General features: G+C 47.1%; 1 protein-coding gene across 1 annotated transcript in view; it reads left to right on the plus strand.

Moving 5' to 3' along the window:
- Positions 1-13546, plus strand: part of LOC139047399 (uncharacterized) — a 28765-nt gene extending 15219 nt beyond the window's left edge. Inside the window, exons 8-10 of the mRNA XM_070521225.1 lie at positions 6438-6535; positions 10758-10986; positions 13384-13546. Of these exons, the coding sequence (XP_070377326.1) occupies positions 6438-6535; positions 10758-10986; positions 13384-13410 (354 nt within the window). The 3' untranslated portion in view covers positions 13411-13546. The remainder of the gene's footprint in view (positions 1-6437; positions 6536-10757; positions 10987-13383) is intronic.
- Positions 13547-17751: the final 4205 nt, after the last annotated feature.

Genomic DNA, 17751 nt, shown 5'->3' on the forward strand with positions numbered 1-17751 from the left:
CACTTGAATTGAAGGTGAGTATTATGTGTTTGGTCGCAATTTCTTTACCGTCTCGCCTCATCTTGATTCTTTTGACGTTTATGACATTTTGTTCACTGAAGCCATCCAACAGTTCAGCCTCAGTGAGCTCTAGCAAATCATCATCGGAGACAACGCCACGGGAGGTATTCATCGTGCGGTGCGGGGTTACTACTACTTGGGTCTCCCCAAATGATACAAGTTTAGGCAGTTGCTCAAATTGTTTTAGGTCGCGGAGCTCCAAGAGGAGGTCACCGCTAGCCATCCTTGACACCTTATATCCTGGGCCAAAAACTTCGGTAAGAGACTTAGATACAAGGAACGGGGAGATTGTTCGCACTTGCTTAGCTGGTTTTTCTGCGTGGATCACATGAAAACGGGGAACATTGTGGACTTGGCGTCCGAAAAACTGAAAAACTTCTTCGGTGCGCCCTCGTTTGTGAGGGCGATCAGGTAGTTGAGGAAAAGCATGTTCCATAAGTAATGTTGGGTTTTCGGCCGCGATGCCGACCACCCACCATGGAGCCCAACAGGGGGACGTGACAGAAGTTGCTGCTAGAGAAACCCTGCCAACGCCAGCCGTACATCGCTGCTATAACCAAATACAGCATAGCCAAGGCTGGCTAGCTACACAAGGTTAACCCTTGCCGCCGGGAAACTAGGAAGTGAGGAGAAGTGATGAGAAGACAGGAAAGATGAAAAAGGCGAGAGAGAAAGACGAAGATTGGAGAGGAGGACAGGAAAAGGCGACTGCCGATTTCCCCCGGGTGGGTCAGTCCGGGGGTGCCGTCTACGTGAAGCCGAGGCCAAAGGGGTGTGTTGCCGCCGCCGAGGGGCCGTAACGGTCCAAACACCCGGCATTGGCTCAACCCCCAGGATCCCCTTTTCCCCGGACACGGCTAAGCCGCGCACGGCTACACGCGGGAGGGTCCAACCCTCGTGTGCTCGGGTACGTGGTGTCGCAACACACCAAACGCCTGCTTGCGCAGACGCCCCTGCGGGGTTCTGCACGCCTCGCCGTGGTGCTCCGCCATCGCAGTTCTACCTGGACGGGTCCGCCTCCATCACCGGCACTAAGCCGGCCGGAACGATGCTCAGGGACTGCGCGCGCCTTGTAGCCGGCCAGCTGTTCCCGGGAGACACCAACAAAACCTTGCGCGGCTTTATCGTCTACGAAGTGCACCATAGTTCCCCAAAATGGCAGAGCGTGTTTGCAGAGGTTTGTATTGGGGATATTATATTATTATTATTATTATTATTATTATTATTATTATTATTATTATTATTATTATTATTATTATTCAAACATCAAAAAGAACGCTCAAACACATCTTAAAGCAGCTAGAGTAAAATTACCCTCTTGTACATTGTTTTTTTTTGCATCGCAATATTTACCTCTTCAATTTTTGTTATATGTAGATAACCAAATGTTATCTTGTTATTTTAATTTTTTGCCTTTCATTTTTTTTCTTTTTTTTATTCATCTCTCATCAATTTTTGTACATCTTTTGCCTTGTCTATCATATTCATTGGCACGGTCCTACAAGCCAACTAAGGCTTAGACCGGCCTGCTTGTGTTGTTTTGTATATTGTGTGGCATAAACATTATTATTATTATTATTATTATTATTATTATTATTATTATTATTATTATTATTATTATTATTATTATTATTATTATTATTATTATTATTATTCATTTTGAGGGAAAACGTGTTTCGTTTCTGTCAGCATAGGGGGAGGGGGCGGATTCAGCGGCCGGAACTCGTAAATTGCTATATGTGCCTTAATGCAATTAACCTAGGAGCTAATTAGTATCTTTTTGTTAATAGGTCGACTGAGAACTTTGATTTCTCGTTCAAGTAATGTGTCCCCTTTTTGAGTAATCCAGCTCAACGAACAAAAAATCATGCTCCGTGCCACAGCCGACTTTGAAAAAATTATGCATGGTCTACGAAAAAAACACCCGGTATGTGCTCTTCCTGAACAAAAGTCGCGTGCAAAGTTATTCTAGTCCATGGAGTTCAGAGGTAACTGTTTGCAGAAAGACTCTAGGCACCAGTCAGGAAGAACAACAAAATATCTAAGGTGATAGGCCGAGTCGATATGCATGCATTCTGCAGAACTTCCAGGAGAACATCTACGGACCTTTAATGGCCATTTAAATTTTTTATATAAAAGAACGACTACCGTATTCACTCAAGTAAAGGCCGCGCTATTGCGCAACAACAGCACCCCCAACTTGACAACCCCAAATTCGTAAAGAAAAGAAAGAAGAAAAAAGAAAGCGTGTTTGCTATTTGATTCTGAGCGCTCGGCGTTTGGTGTCCTCGAAGTTTGGACATTGTGGGGAAGTCGGATACATATGTAAACACATATCGAACACCGCGAATGGCATGGGGGACGACTATTAGCCCCGAGAACGAACACGAGCGGCACTGCGAGCGCCGCTCGCGTGACGTCAGGGCACGGACTCGCGCCTGTCGTCTGCTACAGTTCGGGCGTTGTCCGGGCGCTTTCTGCGGTGTTTTCGTTTGTTCGCCCTCGTTCTCTCTGCTTGTATACTTATGGTGGTCGTCTCAAATATATTTTTACGACGTCTTCCTTTGCGAACATTTATTCAAAGAGCTAATTTCTTAGACAACAATGCAGCTCTCGAAGGCAACGCTACAGTGCCAGCCGAAGCTACGCAGACCAGCCCATTGCGGGTTTTTCATATGCGGATAGACAATCGCAAGAGCATAGCCTATAGGAATCCAGTTATGATACCATACCTGCCGCGGTGCAACAAGTATGTCACAAAGCTGGCTATATATGACTTCTACAGCAGTTACGTTGATTTTATTCCGCTAAAACAGGTTTGCTCACGACGAGTAGTTCATGGTATAATATCGAATTTTCGCATTTCCTCACAGAAACGCTCGGCAGTAGCACGGGGACTTAACTAATACTGGAGCTTAGATTCTACACGCCTCACTTGCTTCTTTAACTGCTTGTCAACATTGGGCGGTTCTTCACGTGTTCATTTTTTTTAAACGGCGGAAACTTGAAGTAAAGTTAATGAAGGCTTACAGCTATTTACAGAGTACAAATAGGAATGTACCAATATATGTTCCCTTTTCCGTGCTACACGTTCAACTCACCTCTTTAGAGCGCGTTTGTTAATGATTAATAATGTATGTTATGTTCCTCTTTTTTTGTCTATGTTACCTAGTGTATATCATTTATTTATTTCAATGCCGCAGTGTGTTTTGTATTGTTATTGTGGAAATATTTCACTGTTCTTTCATATATTGTATAACTGCAATGTTTTATGGCCACTATATAAATGTAATTTATATGGCGCTTGATGTGTTACCCCATGCAGCCATATTGTACCTAAGGGGGTGAGGTTACCTCAAGCCGCGTCTGTGCGACTTTTTCCCTCATCCACCTCCACTTACCACTCCTCTGTACAAGTGTGTGTGTAAATGGAAATTATTAAATCAAATCAAACTCACTTGACAAATTTACTGGTGCTTGCTGCTTGAGGAATATACATGACGAATCTGTTTGGCGAACTGACACAGGCTGCTCGGCCCAATTTTTTTAGTGAAGTATGCCTGCTGGACCGCATCGCTGCAGCCAGAAAGAAGTCGAAGCGTCAATGATTAGTAGTATGGGACATATTGAAGATATCGAAATTCCCCCGGTGGAGGGTCAGAAATCAAGTGAAAGTATACGCAAGGCTTGTGGTGCTTTCTTTATGAATGTTTGCGATTGGATTGGAGCAAACTTAATTTGCCTGCAAGGTTCTCTTTTATGTACCGACGAAGCGAATAGTTATCCGTTTGTATAATTGAATAACGCTGGATCGAGACATGGTGAGACAGAAGGTGCTTGAATTTTCCTTTTGTATACAGGAAATCTAAGCTGCGGTGTAGTAGCTCGAGAATACTTTAGCCATTCCAGTTGGCGCTGTAAAAAACATGCTTTATGGTTTTAATTCGAAGTTGTAGTGAACTGATGGGTTTCGCGAACATAGCGTGCCTCGCCATACGGACAGTCGATTGCTACCGTTACGTGATCAGGGGTGTGCCATATTGTCGATAAAGGCTACTGAGGGCCACTATGAAACATTTCATCACTTTCAATTGAGTGGCTCTCGATCTTAACAACGAAACTTTTCTTTCAGGTGATTGCTACTATGGTGTTTGTGAATTAACTATGTAAATACTCTACACGACGCGCCGTCGTGTTAGCAGCCATGAGCAATTCGTTTTTTTTTGGAGGCCTGTTTCAGAGGGGGATGAAAGTAGCAGCAAACTTTTTCATAAGAAATGCGCGCCTAACTATTTTTTTTGCGCATTAATGAATGGCCATATTTGAATAGAACAACACACCAGAGTAATAGGAATCATGATGAGAGCTTCGCTGGGCAGTGTCTTTCTAAAATCAGATAACATGTTGACGCCAATTACCAAATTTTTCTTCCACGTAAAATGCAATGCCTCTCATAGCTAAATACTAAGGGAATGTTAAATGTTTAGCGAAGCATCATACACAACTTCGCGCGTTGAATTTGCAGATATTCTTTTTTTAGTCAAAATTTACCGATAGACACGGCGCATATATGCATTGCAAAACCTAGTAGACCCCTTTAACGCTACTTAGCTTGCGATATCCAAGCCGCAAAGTTTCTCCACTCACGCGCTTTTGAAGAAGAAACTGTGGTTAAGGTATGGCAGCTGAAAGAAGCCGACGTATTCTTCAATACGTACGGCTCGAGCCACCCATGCCCCAAGCATACACGAATGGAACGAGCGCGCGCGGCAGCCGAGCGAGCCGGAGCGAGCGGCGTCCTGGCCGTGACGTCACTCGCGAGAGGGCGCCACTCCTAATTCTCGGGGCTAATAAGCACAAGCGTCTGCTGACGAGCCTGAGCGGGTGCGATGACGACCCTGACTGTGGTTATAGGACTACATATGGGCTGCATTTGCGTGATATGTATATGCGTGCAACAAGTAAGTGAGTTACGAATTAAAGCTATACGCCTTGGGAACGGCATGAACCGCCCCCTGTAAGAACCCTGTAAATTTTAACGCGATAGCGTTAAGGAGCTCGTGTCGCAGAAAAGCCGGTGTCGTCGGCGTCGGCGTCGGCGGCGTTGACCGTGAGCGATAAATCACGGCAGGCGCTTCATAAATAAAAAGCAACTTCCAAGATTGGCCTGGTGGGAATCGAACCCGGGTCTCCGGAGTGTGAGACGGAGACGCTACCACTCAGCCACGAGTTCGATGCTTCCAAGCGGTGCAAACGCGCCTCTAGTGAATGCGGTGTTGCCTTCGAAACGAGCCGTGGAAAGTTATACTGCGGTGTATATCGGTAATTATGAACATGTAACGTACAGAAGTCACAATTACACGAGTTGCGAAGTGCGTTTCCGCTGAATTTCTTCTGCGCTTTCCGCACACGCAGAGCCATCTTGCGGCAAACACAGAAGACCCCCTCCTCTCAATGTACGGCGCTGCCCCGACAGGAGGCGCGCCGCGCGCGCATTGGGACCGCTGCCAGGCGCGTCGCGGGACTCCCTCTCCCCTGACGACGCTTCGCCGTGCTTCCGGTTTAGATTACTATCTATCTCTCTGCGCGTGCCGATCACGACGTTTGGCTGGCGTAGACCGTTTCCCCTCCGAGACACCGAGTTCTTTGGTTCGTTTCTTTCGCTCAGGCGCACCTTTCGTTGCCGCGGCGAACGCTCCGTTGCTCGACGCTCACCGCGTGATAGGTGGGCCCGATGCGGGGCGCATCGTAAGTGATCGCTGTGCCATAGCGCATTGTCTTATACCCCTTGGCGGGTCGACGGGAACGCTGTCGCGTCCCACTCTTGAAGGCGAAGCTTAAGTGTCCTCCAATTTTTAGTTAACGCCGGACAACGCATTTTCCGACCCACGAGGTGTACTTGAGACTTTCGCCTTAAAGAAGAGTGCTGTCCTAGCACGAATGTACACGGTATTCAAACTATACGCATGCAATTTACTATTTAAATTATAGGGTTTTACGTGCCAAAACCACTTTCTGATTATGAGGCACGCCGTAGTGGGGGACTCCGAAAATTTCGACCACGTGGGGTTCTTTAACGTGTACCTAAATCTAAGCACACGGGTGTTTTCACCTTTCGCCCCCATCGAAATGCGGCCGCCGTGGCCGGGATTCGATCCCGCGACCTCGTGCTCAGCAGCCCAGCACCATAGCCACTGAGCAACCACGGCGGGTGCAGTTTACTATTTGACAGCAGCCTCCAGATTTCTTGAGCGTACAAAGGGTTGCCTATATTCCGCGGAAATGCTTAAATATACGCCCATTTGTGCTGTTCTTTATTGTGCTCGCCAATCACGACCACTTTTTTTTTCTAATCGAGGCGCCTCTTTTCCTCGCAGAACTACAGCTACACGCTTCCCGCACAGCAAGTCTTGGCGTCCAATGTCCTCATGCGGTTTTCCGGAAAATGCATCATGCGCGAGCACCGAACGGGAGAGTAAGCGCTGCTTCAATCAATCAGTCAATTAATCGATCCAGATGCGTTATTTCTAAAGTATACACCAAAAACTGCCAGTACGGCAGTGGGTCTGGTTCTCTTGAAGGGACTGGCCACTGTTCTTTGAAGGACATCTTATACATTGTAGCGCAATACAAAACCTACAATTTTAAGTGCCTGAACCAGCATTCTTTTTTCTGCGAAATCCAGTTAAAATTTGTTGAACAATTTTTTTTCTTAATCTGCATAGCCTTTTCCTAAAGGTACGCGTTTGTCCGCGACGCTGATTACTGGAAGCGATGGCGATTCCGTGCCATTAAAAGTATGAAACTGGAAGCGCGTAGCGTTTCAGTAGGAATGATTACTTTGCGTTCGAAATTATAACCCTCATAGCCATCGAAATTATAACCCTTATAGCCGTACTCAGCACGTAAGTGAGTTCACAAGCTTTTTTTTTTTTGGTCACCTGTAATCTCACGTCTTTTCTACAGGCACAGTCTCTATAGACCGTTTTTTTATGTTGTTGTTGTTGTACATGGGCACGGAGTAAGACATTTAGGAGGTGAAACTCCCGTCAGCGCGAGCGAGCGCGGGCGACCAGATAAGGTCACAATTGTTGTATGCGCCGACGGGGCCGTATACGGTGGCGGCGCCACGCGGCGCGTCGAGGAAGCCGCAGCGAAGAAAAAAAATGCAGCGCCCGGGCAGGCGGCTCCGGCGCGCTCTCAACGGCGGTAATTTCTTTCCAGGCCGCCAGGCGCCGCCAGCACGATAACGGCTCCGCGGGCTTGTGACCTTTTCTGGTCGCCGCAAACAGCGGAGTTTCCACTCCTAAATGTTTCTTGCTCCGTGTTCATGGGCGACACCAATTTGGTGACGCGTGTCACCATCTTTCGCCCGCAGTGGCGCCATCTTTGGGCAGTGGGCCTGCTGACTGGCTTGGGTCATAGAGTTTCCTAAGAAACTCTATGACCCCGTGAGCGTTCCCCGTGTAGTATGCCAGGTAACAAGTTCAGCTGCAGTTTCTGGTGGCTGTTCTCGCTTCGCGCGGTCTCTTCAGTATGACGGGGCGTCTTCTACGCGGGAAAGCGGTTCTGTGAGGCGCACGCTGAAGCAATTGAACCCAGCGTGGCCGCAGTTTTCTGCGTCCGTTGTGGCGGGTGGAGCACTGGGCGCGACGTGCGCGCGTCTCTGAGCCTCCAGTCGGCCTCAGAGATTAGTTTCGCATTCCTGAAAGTTTGTTTCACCAATGCGAGCTTACTGCACCGTTCTCGCTGCAGCTCTAAGCTGCGGTTTCGCAGCATTGAGTAGTGGCGAAACATACGAGGATCCCATACGCATTGGTATACTGTTATACGGAATGACTATGGTGTTTACTGAGACAGGCGTTCAAAACGTAATCTGTAGAGATGCATTGCGCAACTTTCTCGTCTGTTGGACCAGGTTTCCACCCACGAATAAAATGGTTTCGAGTAGTAATAACAGCATGCCTTAGAGTATGAACTGCACTTGCCGCATGGTGGACTGACCGTCCGTGGTCTGCGCGAGGGTCCGAAGCAGTAGTGGATGCTGGGTTATAGATCTGTTGGTTCGATGTAGTACATTGTCCAACCACGCGGCGTGACCATGCGAGGTCCTACTGGGGCGTGAGCCCGTTTTCTTTTTACTGAGATTGCATTCTTAGGGTACATCATGCACGCGTCGACCAACTTGTGCCATTGAGCGCATTTGGCAACGTCTGCGTACGTGCAGCTCGATCTTCAACGAACCTCTTTCACGCCGACATGCATCACTGTGGACGCGAGACTGGGTAGGTGCCGCGGTTAGAGAAATTCCCTGACGCCGTCTTTGAGTGAGTGAGTGAGTGAGTGAGTGAGTGAGTGAGTGAGTGAGTGAGTGAGTGAGTGAGTGAGTGAGTGAGTGAGTGAGTGAGTGAGTGAGTGAGTGAGTGAGTGAGTGAGTGAGTGAGCGAGTGAGTGAGCGAGCGAGCGAGCGAGCGAGCGAGTGAGTGAGTGAGTGAGTGAGTGAGTGAGCGAGCGAGCGAGCGAGTGAGTGAGTGAGTGAGTGAGTGAGTGAGTGAGTGAGTGAGTGAGTGAGTGAGTGAGTGAGTGAGTGAGTGAGTGAGTGAAAACTTTACAGAGCTCTAGTAATTGTTTTTCGGCGGCTGGGGCGCATTCTTCAGGTGTGTTCCCCGGAGGTCTTCACCCGCTGCTTCGTCCGATCCTCTATCGCAATGGTCGGTTGCCCCCAGTCCAGGGCTCCACTGGCCTCTGCTGTCCCTCGTGCACGCCGCACTAGACCTATAGCTGGTCTTCGCAGCGGTCGCTGGACAGCAGCTCCTCCCATTGCTCCGCGCTTGGGTGCGATATGATTGGGACTACGTCAGTTCGTTGACGTGACCATGTTATGTGGTATATACTGGGTATTTGCCACTCGGTCTCTGCTGGTCTCCAACGAGCCTCTTCGCCGCCAACTTGCGTCACTGAGTGTGTGCCACTGAGTGTGCGGCAAGCGAGGCAGCAATTATAAGCGTTTCGCAGGCACCAGCGTGGCGCGCTTCTAGTCTCGGAGGCCAGGCGCGGACTTCTCGACGGTGTCGCTAGACGGCGCAGCGTGTCCAGAAAGAAGCGCTAGAGAGGAGCCCCGTTGCAGCACGACGCGTTTCTCGGCATTCGCACGCACCGGCGCCCCGCGGATTTCGGAGGTCACGTGCAGTCTTCGTGGCGGCGGCGGTAGATGGCGCCGAGTGTCTAGAAAAGCGCGAAAGAAGAGTCCTGTTGCAGTACAGCCTCATATGTAACTCGGCTGAACGGTGGCAATACCTTGTGTGGCTGTGTGGTTTCTAAACTGGCGCATTACCGCCGACAGTCATCGTGAGATGGGTTCTGCCGCATTTCTTTTTTGTTCCTCGCGAAAGAAAAAGAGGGGAGAACCGATTTCTTTTGGTCTTGTCCGTCCCGTTCTCCATGATGCAGTCACCTGTCTTGCGGAAATTGCGTCCTCACAAATAGTCGCGGGATTCTTTTTTATGTGATCCCTCATTCGGATGTTACTGCTGTGCATGTCACAAAGAGGGAATGCCGAATCAAAGAGCTTACATGCATCATGCTGGTTCCAAGCGCAGTGATCGCAGTGCTGGGCAACGCCATCGGCTTAGTATAGGAGGCTAGCGTAGACGTAACGCAGTAATTTCAAGCCTACAGACTTGAACGGCGTGACAACGATACCGGTGGCTGACGCAAATCTTTAATAACTATCGGCACTTTGATGTTTCGGGGTTGCATTGGGTTGGCCGTACACGAGCATTATGGTTACCTTTAACACAGCACGCATCCTCATTCTTGTAGACCCTGCGCCTAGCGCAACTGCCTTATTGAAGTAATTGAGTTTCTCGAAGTAAAATGCGCCAGAAAATTTGTGACGTACGACTTACGTACACAACCTGCACACAGGGCAGCATCGGACTGTAATTCGTATACACGAGAAAACGTAATTCTTCTTACGAGGAAGCCGAAACACAAAGCCTTTCAGCCGCCTTTTGTTTTTCGGCCGGCCCTCCGCCTGGCGCAAGTGCGTTATTGAACTAGTTGAACTTCTCTAAGTAAAATGTGTCAGAAAATTGGTAAAGTACGACTTGCACACTACCTACATACATAAAAACGCAGAATTGTAACTAGAATATGCGACAAGCCATATTTCTGTTACGCGGAAATCTCGAACAAAAAAGCCTTTTTCCAACTGCACTTGTATTGGGTGAGCACGCGACGAAAACTCCCGACCACTCCAACTAGAGGCCAACAGCTTCGCTGTAGAAGTTGTACGCGTATATACATACATACATACATACATACATACATACATACATACATACATACATACATACATACATACATACATACATACATACATATATATATATATATATATATATATATATATATATATATATATATATATATATATATATATATATATATATCCTGGAAACGGCAGGACGTGTGTCGAGTGATCTCCTGAAAGACACCTTGCAATATGGCGAACGCGGTTGGATCCGGGACATCGAAGAGGTGCGACGCAATGTTAACGCATTTCTCTCGAATTTACCACTACATCGCCACTGATTCCTTTTTGTGTGTGTTTTGTTTGTTTGTTTTCTGTCGGTTTCGTGTTCAAGTGGCCGTCATTTCTTTCTTTCTTTCTTTCACGACCTCGTCGCTGGCAGGATCACAGTGTATTATGACGGCAAGGTGGCCGCCATACTGAAGCGACTGCAGAAGAACAAGCCGATGACGGTCGTGATAAAGTTCAGTGCCACCGAAATGATCATCTCGCTCGTCGGCGCACCCGTTCCGGCCCCACCGGTTAAGGTACCGTTGGTGAGAAGCACTGTCGGGCCAAGCCTCAAGGCCATCAGGATTACCCGAAACCTGCAAACGCACAACGTGGAAATTGTGAGTAGTCGTAGTAGTAGTAGTAGTTGTAGTAGTTTTAGTAGTAGTAATAGTAGTAGTAGTTTTAGTAGTTTTAGTAGTAGTAGTAGTAGTTGTAGTAGTAGTAGTTGTAGTAGCTTTAGTAGTAGTAGTAGTAGTAATAGTAGTAGTAGTTGTTGTTGTTGTAGTTTTAGTAGTAGTAGTAGTAATAGTAGTAGTAGTTTTAGTAGTAGTAGTAGTACTAGTACTAGTAGTAGTAGAAAAACTTTATTTTATATGGGAACTGGACGGGCTCCTGCCCCAGTTCCTCAGAGGAAGTAGGCGCGTGAAAAACGTAAACAAATAAAGTATGGGGTTTCACGTGCCAAAACCACTTTCAGATTATGAGGCACGCCGCACTGGAGGACTCCGGAAATTCCGACCATCTGGGGTTTTTTAAAGGGCACTCAAATCTCAGTTCCACGGGTGTTTTCGCATTTCGCCCCCCATTGAAATGCGGCCGCCGTGGCCGGGATTCGAACCCGCCACCTCGTGCTCAGCAGCCCAACACCATAGCCACTGAGCAACCACGGTGGGTGAAAAAGAAAAGCGTAGTTCTTGCGGCAGGGTGGTGCCCCTATTGCAAGACCCCACTGGCCGACAAAGTCTTCCTCTGTTTTAAATCCTACAGACTGGCCATTTGTTTAGCTTGCCCATCGCCATCTTTAGGTGGAAAATACGTGACTTATTTAATTATTTATACTAATATACTAATGTCACTTTAACCCCGCTTAACGAGCGTCGACTAGGCTTGCGTGCGGGCTGACTTATGTAGTAAAGGGATGCTTCGGAATAGCAGAAAGTCTGTTTACATTCGTAATGTCGTCCTTAGAACACTATTTCTGGTTGTTTGAGGGGCAAAAAGAGCTAGTTCATTGATAATCTTTCATTTACTAGAGAAAAAATTGGCAGCGGCTTAGCTCGGCTATGCCAGGATATAGGTAGCGATAGCTAAGGCATAGCATGGTTAGCTTTGGTTAGTCTTGATTGCAAGTCCAGGTTAGTCTGGTTGTCTAGCTATGTTGCGGCGTTTAGCCAGTAGTTCGGCGCGCTGTTCGTCTGTTTCCTGGGCGATCAGTTTCCTCTTCGTCTCGTTCCGATGTCGATTCCAGGCCTCGTCCTGCTTCTCAGAATTGTCGCCGTCCATACTGCTGCCTCAACTGTGGTTGCGGCGCACGCGAGCTCTCCTTTTCAATCCGACATGTTATCAGGCGTGCGACGCAGCTGGCGAAGCGAGCGGAGGCGAGCGCAACGACGAGGAAGGCGGTGTGACGTCATAACCTTTCTGCGAAAAAATTCTCAATATGCACCAAATTTTGCATATTTAGTGTCGTATAAGAAACTCACGGAAACGTAAAGATCGATAAAACCTTTTTTAAGTGAAAAGCCTATCTTTATTCTCAATGGAAAATCGTGTGCTCGCCTAATTTAAGAAGAGGAAATTTTTTGACAATGCGTGTTACGCCTCACACTTTCGAGCTTTCTAAAAAATTTCACATGTTCCTAGCGGTGCTGAAAATTGTTTTTTCACGAAAATGTTTTACACAAAGACTTTTTGCTTTAAATAGATAGTCCTCATTTTTTTTCAAAGAAATCGCTGATGGTCGAGCGCCAAGGTTGGGACAGTTGGCGTGGAATGGCCCATATATGACTCAGGACTATAGCAGCATTACTTAGCATTTGTTAACACATTACACGAGCGTACTAATTATCATGATAAAGAGTAGTTACATTGTTAAATGAATTTAAAACCTTCGCAGGAGCGCTCGTACACGACCTGTCGAATGTGATTTAAGAAATAAGTTGCTTGAAATGAAATTTGTGTAGAAAGCGAAGTAACCAGGACGCCGAATACTGGCGAGGCACTGGAACGTTTTTTTTTTATTTCTTTTGAAATTCTAGCATTTATTTCTGGGATTCGATTCAGCGACGACTCTGGCGAATGTCAGAATTTCTAGGGAAGTGAACCCATGACAGACTATCATTGCAAAAACGCGAAAAGCATACGCGAAATGCACCCTGTTAGATATACAAAAGAGTTGAGATTTTGGATGCGCAAAGCGGCTTGGGGACGATATTTCTAAATCTTCCTGTTGGCGCGAAATTACCTTGCAACAGATTTTACTAAAACACTTTATGTATATTATTCAAACTTGCAGAAAAAAAAGCTCGAATCAGAAGTGTCCCAATATTACACGACATATGTTTTATGTATAATTATTCTTGTCAATGTTTTTTTTTGCTTTTGGCCCGCAATTTGGGGCATGCACAACTGCACGCGCAGCACCTGAAGACGTTACAATAGCTTCTCCTCTTTCTTTCTTTTTTTTTACCAACTCGCGTTTCTCTGATGCCGGCTCATCGCGCATTATTTTGCAGATCTCAGGCATTTCTCCATCCACGTGAAAGGACAACTTCCGGGCCCGTGCCGCATCATTCAGCCGCCGAAGATGTGCACTTATTTGCCCGTATACGTGCTTACGTTCAACCCTCATGCTTCAGAGGAAGAGAACGGTGTTCAATAAACGATTGTTCCACAAAAGATGTCTCTCCTGATATTTTTTTCTTCCGGTTTTCTTACTGGATATCTTTGATTCTAAACCTCTAAACGATAGAAGAAATAATGGCAAGCCTGAGAGCACCCTACATAAATTATTTGTGCTAGTAGCATCATCTGGTAACGTACCCCAGCTTGCAGAATGTCTCTATATCGGCGCCTAACCGCTTTCCCGACGACTAGGGTCCCTTGGTAGTCTATGGCAGAAAAGGTGTAGCATTGGACTGCTATTCTGTGCGAAGCGGGTTCAGAACGAACAGCCGGACCAACCTGGGTAACTGGGCTCGTTAACTTTGGGTATGTAATGTCAATGAACCTCTCTTGTACGTACGTCAACAACCTCTCGTGTACGCCACGGGGTACCGGCCCTGCAATGAACGTCTCACGACACTGGGTATGTGAACGGGTATGCGGTGCTCTTCCATGAGCATCCTGGACGTCAACTTGGGTCACTGCATCTATATGCCACTGGCTATGCGTTGCTCTTCAATTGACATCTTTCGCGAAAGCTTGAAGCGCTGCGTATGGGCCACTGTGTATGGGCCGCTCTTCAATGGACCAGACTTCGAAGCCAACCTAGGATACAAGGTATTTGGCTCGGAGTATTTGTCACTCTTCAATAAACGTCTTTTCACCAACTTGGCTCACTGGGTATATGCCAGTGCGTATGTGCTACACTTGAATAACCCTCTTTCGCCCAAGCTTCAAGCAATGGGTATGGGACCGATGTGTATGTGCCACTGTGTCAATGAACCATGCTTTGACGCGCCCAACTTGGGACACAGGATATATTCCTCAGGCTCCCTGCCACAGGATATATGCCCTGCTCTTAAATGGTTATATTTGACGCCAACTTGGGTCAGTGGCTATATGTCACTGTGTACGTGGCGTCTTTCATAATAATCATTATATAAGACGCATTATCACCAACTACTCACAAACTGTTACAATTGCTACGAGAATTAATATCACCAATGGTCTCTAAAGGATGTATGCGGTGCTACATTTTAATAGGTTTCGCGGTGTCAGACTCGATTTTGTTTCTCCGGAGGTGTTTGCGTCCTGACGTCATGACGCAGAAAGTGGTCACGTGGGAGCAGACGTCGCGGCGTTTCGCTATGTAGTTTTGGCGCTAGCTCTGGCTCGCCCGGTCTTCTCTCATGCTGCTAATCGATGTGGGGCTCGATGCAGCAGCACATCAGACAACCGAGCGAGCCGGAGCAAACGTCAAAAGGCGGTGATACCTTGCTCCTACGGGGCCACCTTCTGCGTCATGGAGGAGGAGGAAGGAAGGAGAGGAGGCAGGGTTGTTAATCACAAACGCGTCTGGTTGGCTACCCTACTCTGGGGGCGGGAAAGAGGGAATACAAAGATGAGATAGCGAGAGGTAGGGGGAAGGAAAGACGCGGTGAGACTGAAACTGGTGACAGTGGCACAATAAATGTTCGATGTTCTCTTCGCCACCACAGACGTCGCACGCAGCACTGTTGGTCGTTCCAATCAAAGTTGTGTACGCCTTCATGAAAGCCTCTCCCAGCCACAGCCGGTTTTGAAGAGATGCCTCACGTCGGTGAAGCCCGGGTGGAGGTAGGCGTTGGAGCGAAGGGTTCTTTTCGTGCAACCTGGTGCGTCTTATATTTGGGTTGTTCCACTCTGCTAAAGAGAGCTTGCGTACCAGGTGACTAAGCTGCCTTGCAGCGTCTGTCCTAGAGAGAAGAATGTGAACGCTGTGTTCTTGGTGTGACTCTCGGGCAGCTTTTGTCTGCTTGATCACTTCCACTGATTCCGCAATTCATAGGTAGCCACAGGAAAACAATTTCGTGGCCTTTCTGTTCTGCGTCACGACGTAAACGAACAGTTGCGTTCTGCGAGACCAAACCGAGACTGTCTGGCGCAAAGCTGTTATATTATATTATTTAGAGCGCTCTGGCACTTTCCATTATTCCTACCACCACGCAGTAGGCCTCACTACATGGCGTATACTCATGACAATATTGAGAATTCATTTCTCTTACTCGTCTAATGGTGGCGGCGTGGAGTAAAGGCAGAACACGGGCTCCTATGCTTAAGGTCCCAAGTTTGAATCCTCATCCAGGCCACCGCACTTTAGCACTTAGAGCGGCACCTGAAACTGGCAGCAAGAAAGAGTCGCGGAGAGCCAGTGGCACTCTGCTAGTCTAGGTGCAAACAAATGCAACTTTTTGGTTGCGACCAGGTCCAACCAACAAGACACCTCTTCACCAGAGCCGGAATCGGCCTTCCTGGTGACGTATTTGGCCACTGCCTCTATCACGTCTGTTGCTCTTAACATCGGACTCTCAAGCTAATCGGCTGCAGAGCACAAGACCAAGGCCAAGGTCAGACCCGTGACGAGCAAATGGAATACTCTCTGGATCCTGACAAACCGCCACTGGAAACGGAACCTGGCAACATTCAACAAGCGAACCCTAACTCTCGACTGAATCTATGTAGATTTCAAGGCTTGCTGAAGATTCCTGTGATATCAGTAGACTATAGCTAGGTGAATAGAACCGCTATGGCACAACAGGGCTTCGATACGACACGTTTTCTGCTACAGAGATCTTCCAGATCAAATACACGGTACAATTTATAATTTGTAAGAACACAACGGGTAACATTCATTGGGCAACATTGACCCAAACGTTCAGTGATGATGATCGAGGAGCTCGAACAGTTCTATCAGAATGCTATTTAGCCATGAAAAAGATGCATTATGCCGAGAATACCTCCTGTATGGATGCCTCTAATTATATATATATATATATATATATATATATATCCCACCACCAACAGCAACTAGTGTGTAACTCTACGCCATTTTGATGAGCGTTGTCCCAATTTTATTTATTTATTACTTTTGCGACTTGTTCTTGTGCCCTTATCCACCCTGCCTTTTCCTGTGTATACATGCGTACGTACGTTTCCACTTTGTTTTTAAAGGAAAGCCCTAGTTTATGCAATTCATGCACAAAAGTAACTAGAACACCAGTGCGCTTCGTCGGACACTGAAAACTATGAATATCTCGAGACTGGTTCGTTCCGGGGAATTCGTTTCAATTGGACACGTCACCTTGCGAACTCACCCGCTTATAATTCGTAGACTGAAATATGTGCCGTAAGGTAAATATAATGTAGTTAATTAGCGCATAATTTTCGTGATTATTAATTTAAGCATTTTGATTTATCGTAGAAGTAGTGGCCGCGCCTCACCGAACTATTTAGCTGAAGGGCTAAAATTGTGCTATCTGTCTCGGTCTATTTCTAAAAATTTGGTGCAGCTACAAAAAAACACCCTGTGTAACGAAAACGCTACCCCACTCCTCCCCTTATAGCACAGCTTCGAACGCTCTACAGGTTTTGGAATTCGGCGCATCAATCAGCAGCGGGTCGTAGCCCGTTGGCGCCGCTTTAGATCTCCGCTGACAAGCCCTTTCCAGCTTTGAAAGGAGGCTGCATGAATAACAAAGCGAGGTGCGCGCGTGCGTGTTTTGAAAGGTTTATAGCGTCAGACGTACGCTAAATTTGACTTCCGACGTCGTCTATCGTACGGGTTCCCTTTGCGATCTTAACCGGCTCGCCCTGTGATGGGGGAAAAGACTCGTTGCCCTTCGTAAGGCGCCATATTGGGAGAAAAAAGCAGCGAGGGCGTATTCCGCGGGCAAGAAACTTACGAAGCCATTGTGGTAGTGGGGCGCGCATAAAATGCTCTTTTTATCGAACAATACTTAAACTTTTATTACAGTGCGTGATAACAGTTTAAGCATATGTTTGCGACGAAGTGATTGAGGCACAAGTAATTAAGGGTTCCGGGTCGTGAACGCATCGACCTCTAACTGACCTTTCGGCCTGAGCATGCGATGAATGCAAGGAAAAGAAAGAAAGAAATGCGAAGAAGAATTTTACGTTAAAAGAAAGAAAAGCACTGCTTGTGGTTTTCGTTAACGCAAAAGGCTCGATTGGGTTTCTTTCTTAGCTAGCTGTGACGAAATCGCAAGGCTGTTCGCCGAAGGACTTAAAACCTCACCATTGCAGGGGCAAGACGAAGCTCTGAAGAGAAAAACAAAACCGGAGCACATCAGGAGTCCAGCAAGAGCACGCAGCCTCAGATCATGTTAAAATTGTGGACACTATATACATGTAACATATTAAATATGGTTCACGCAACAACG

The sequence above is a fragment of the Dermacentor albipictus genome, chromosome 7, assembly GCF_038994185.2.
Source record: "Dermacentor albipictus isolate Rhodes 1998 colony chromosome 7, USDA_Dalb.pri_finalv2, whole genome shotgun sequence".
NCBI lineage: Eukaryota > Metazoa > Arthropoda > Arachnida > Ixodida > Ixodidae > Dermacentor > Dermacentor albipictus.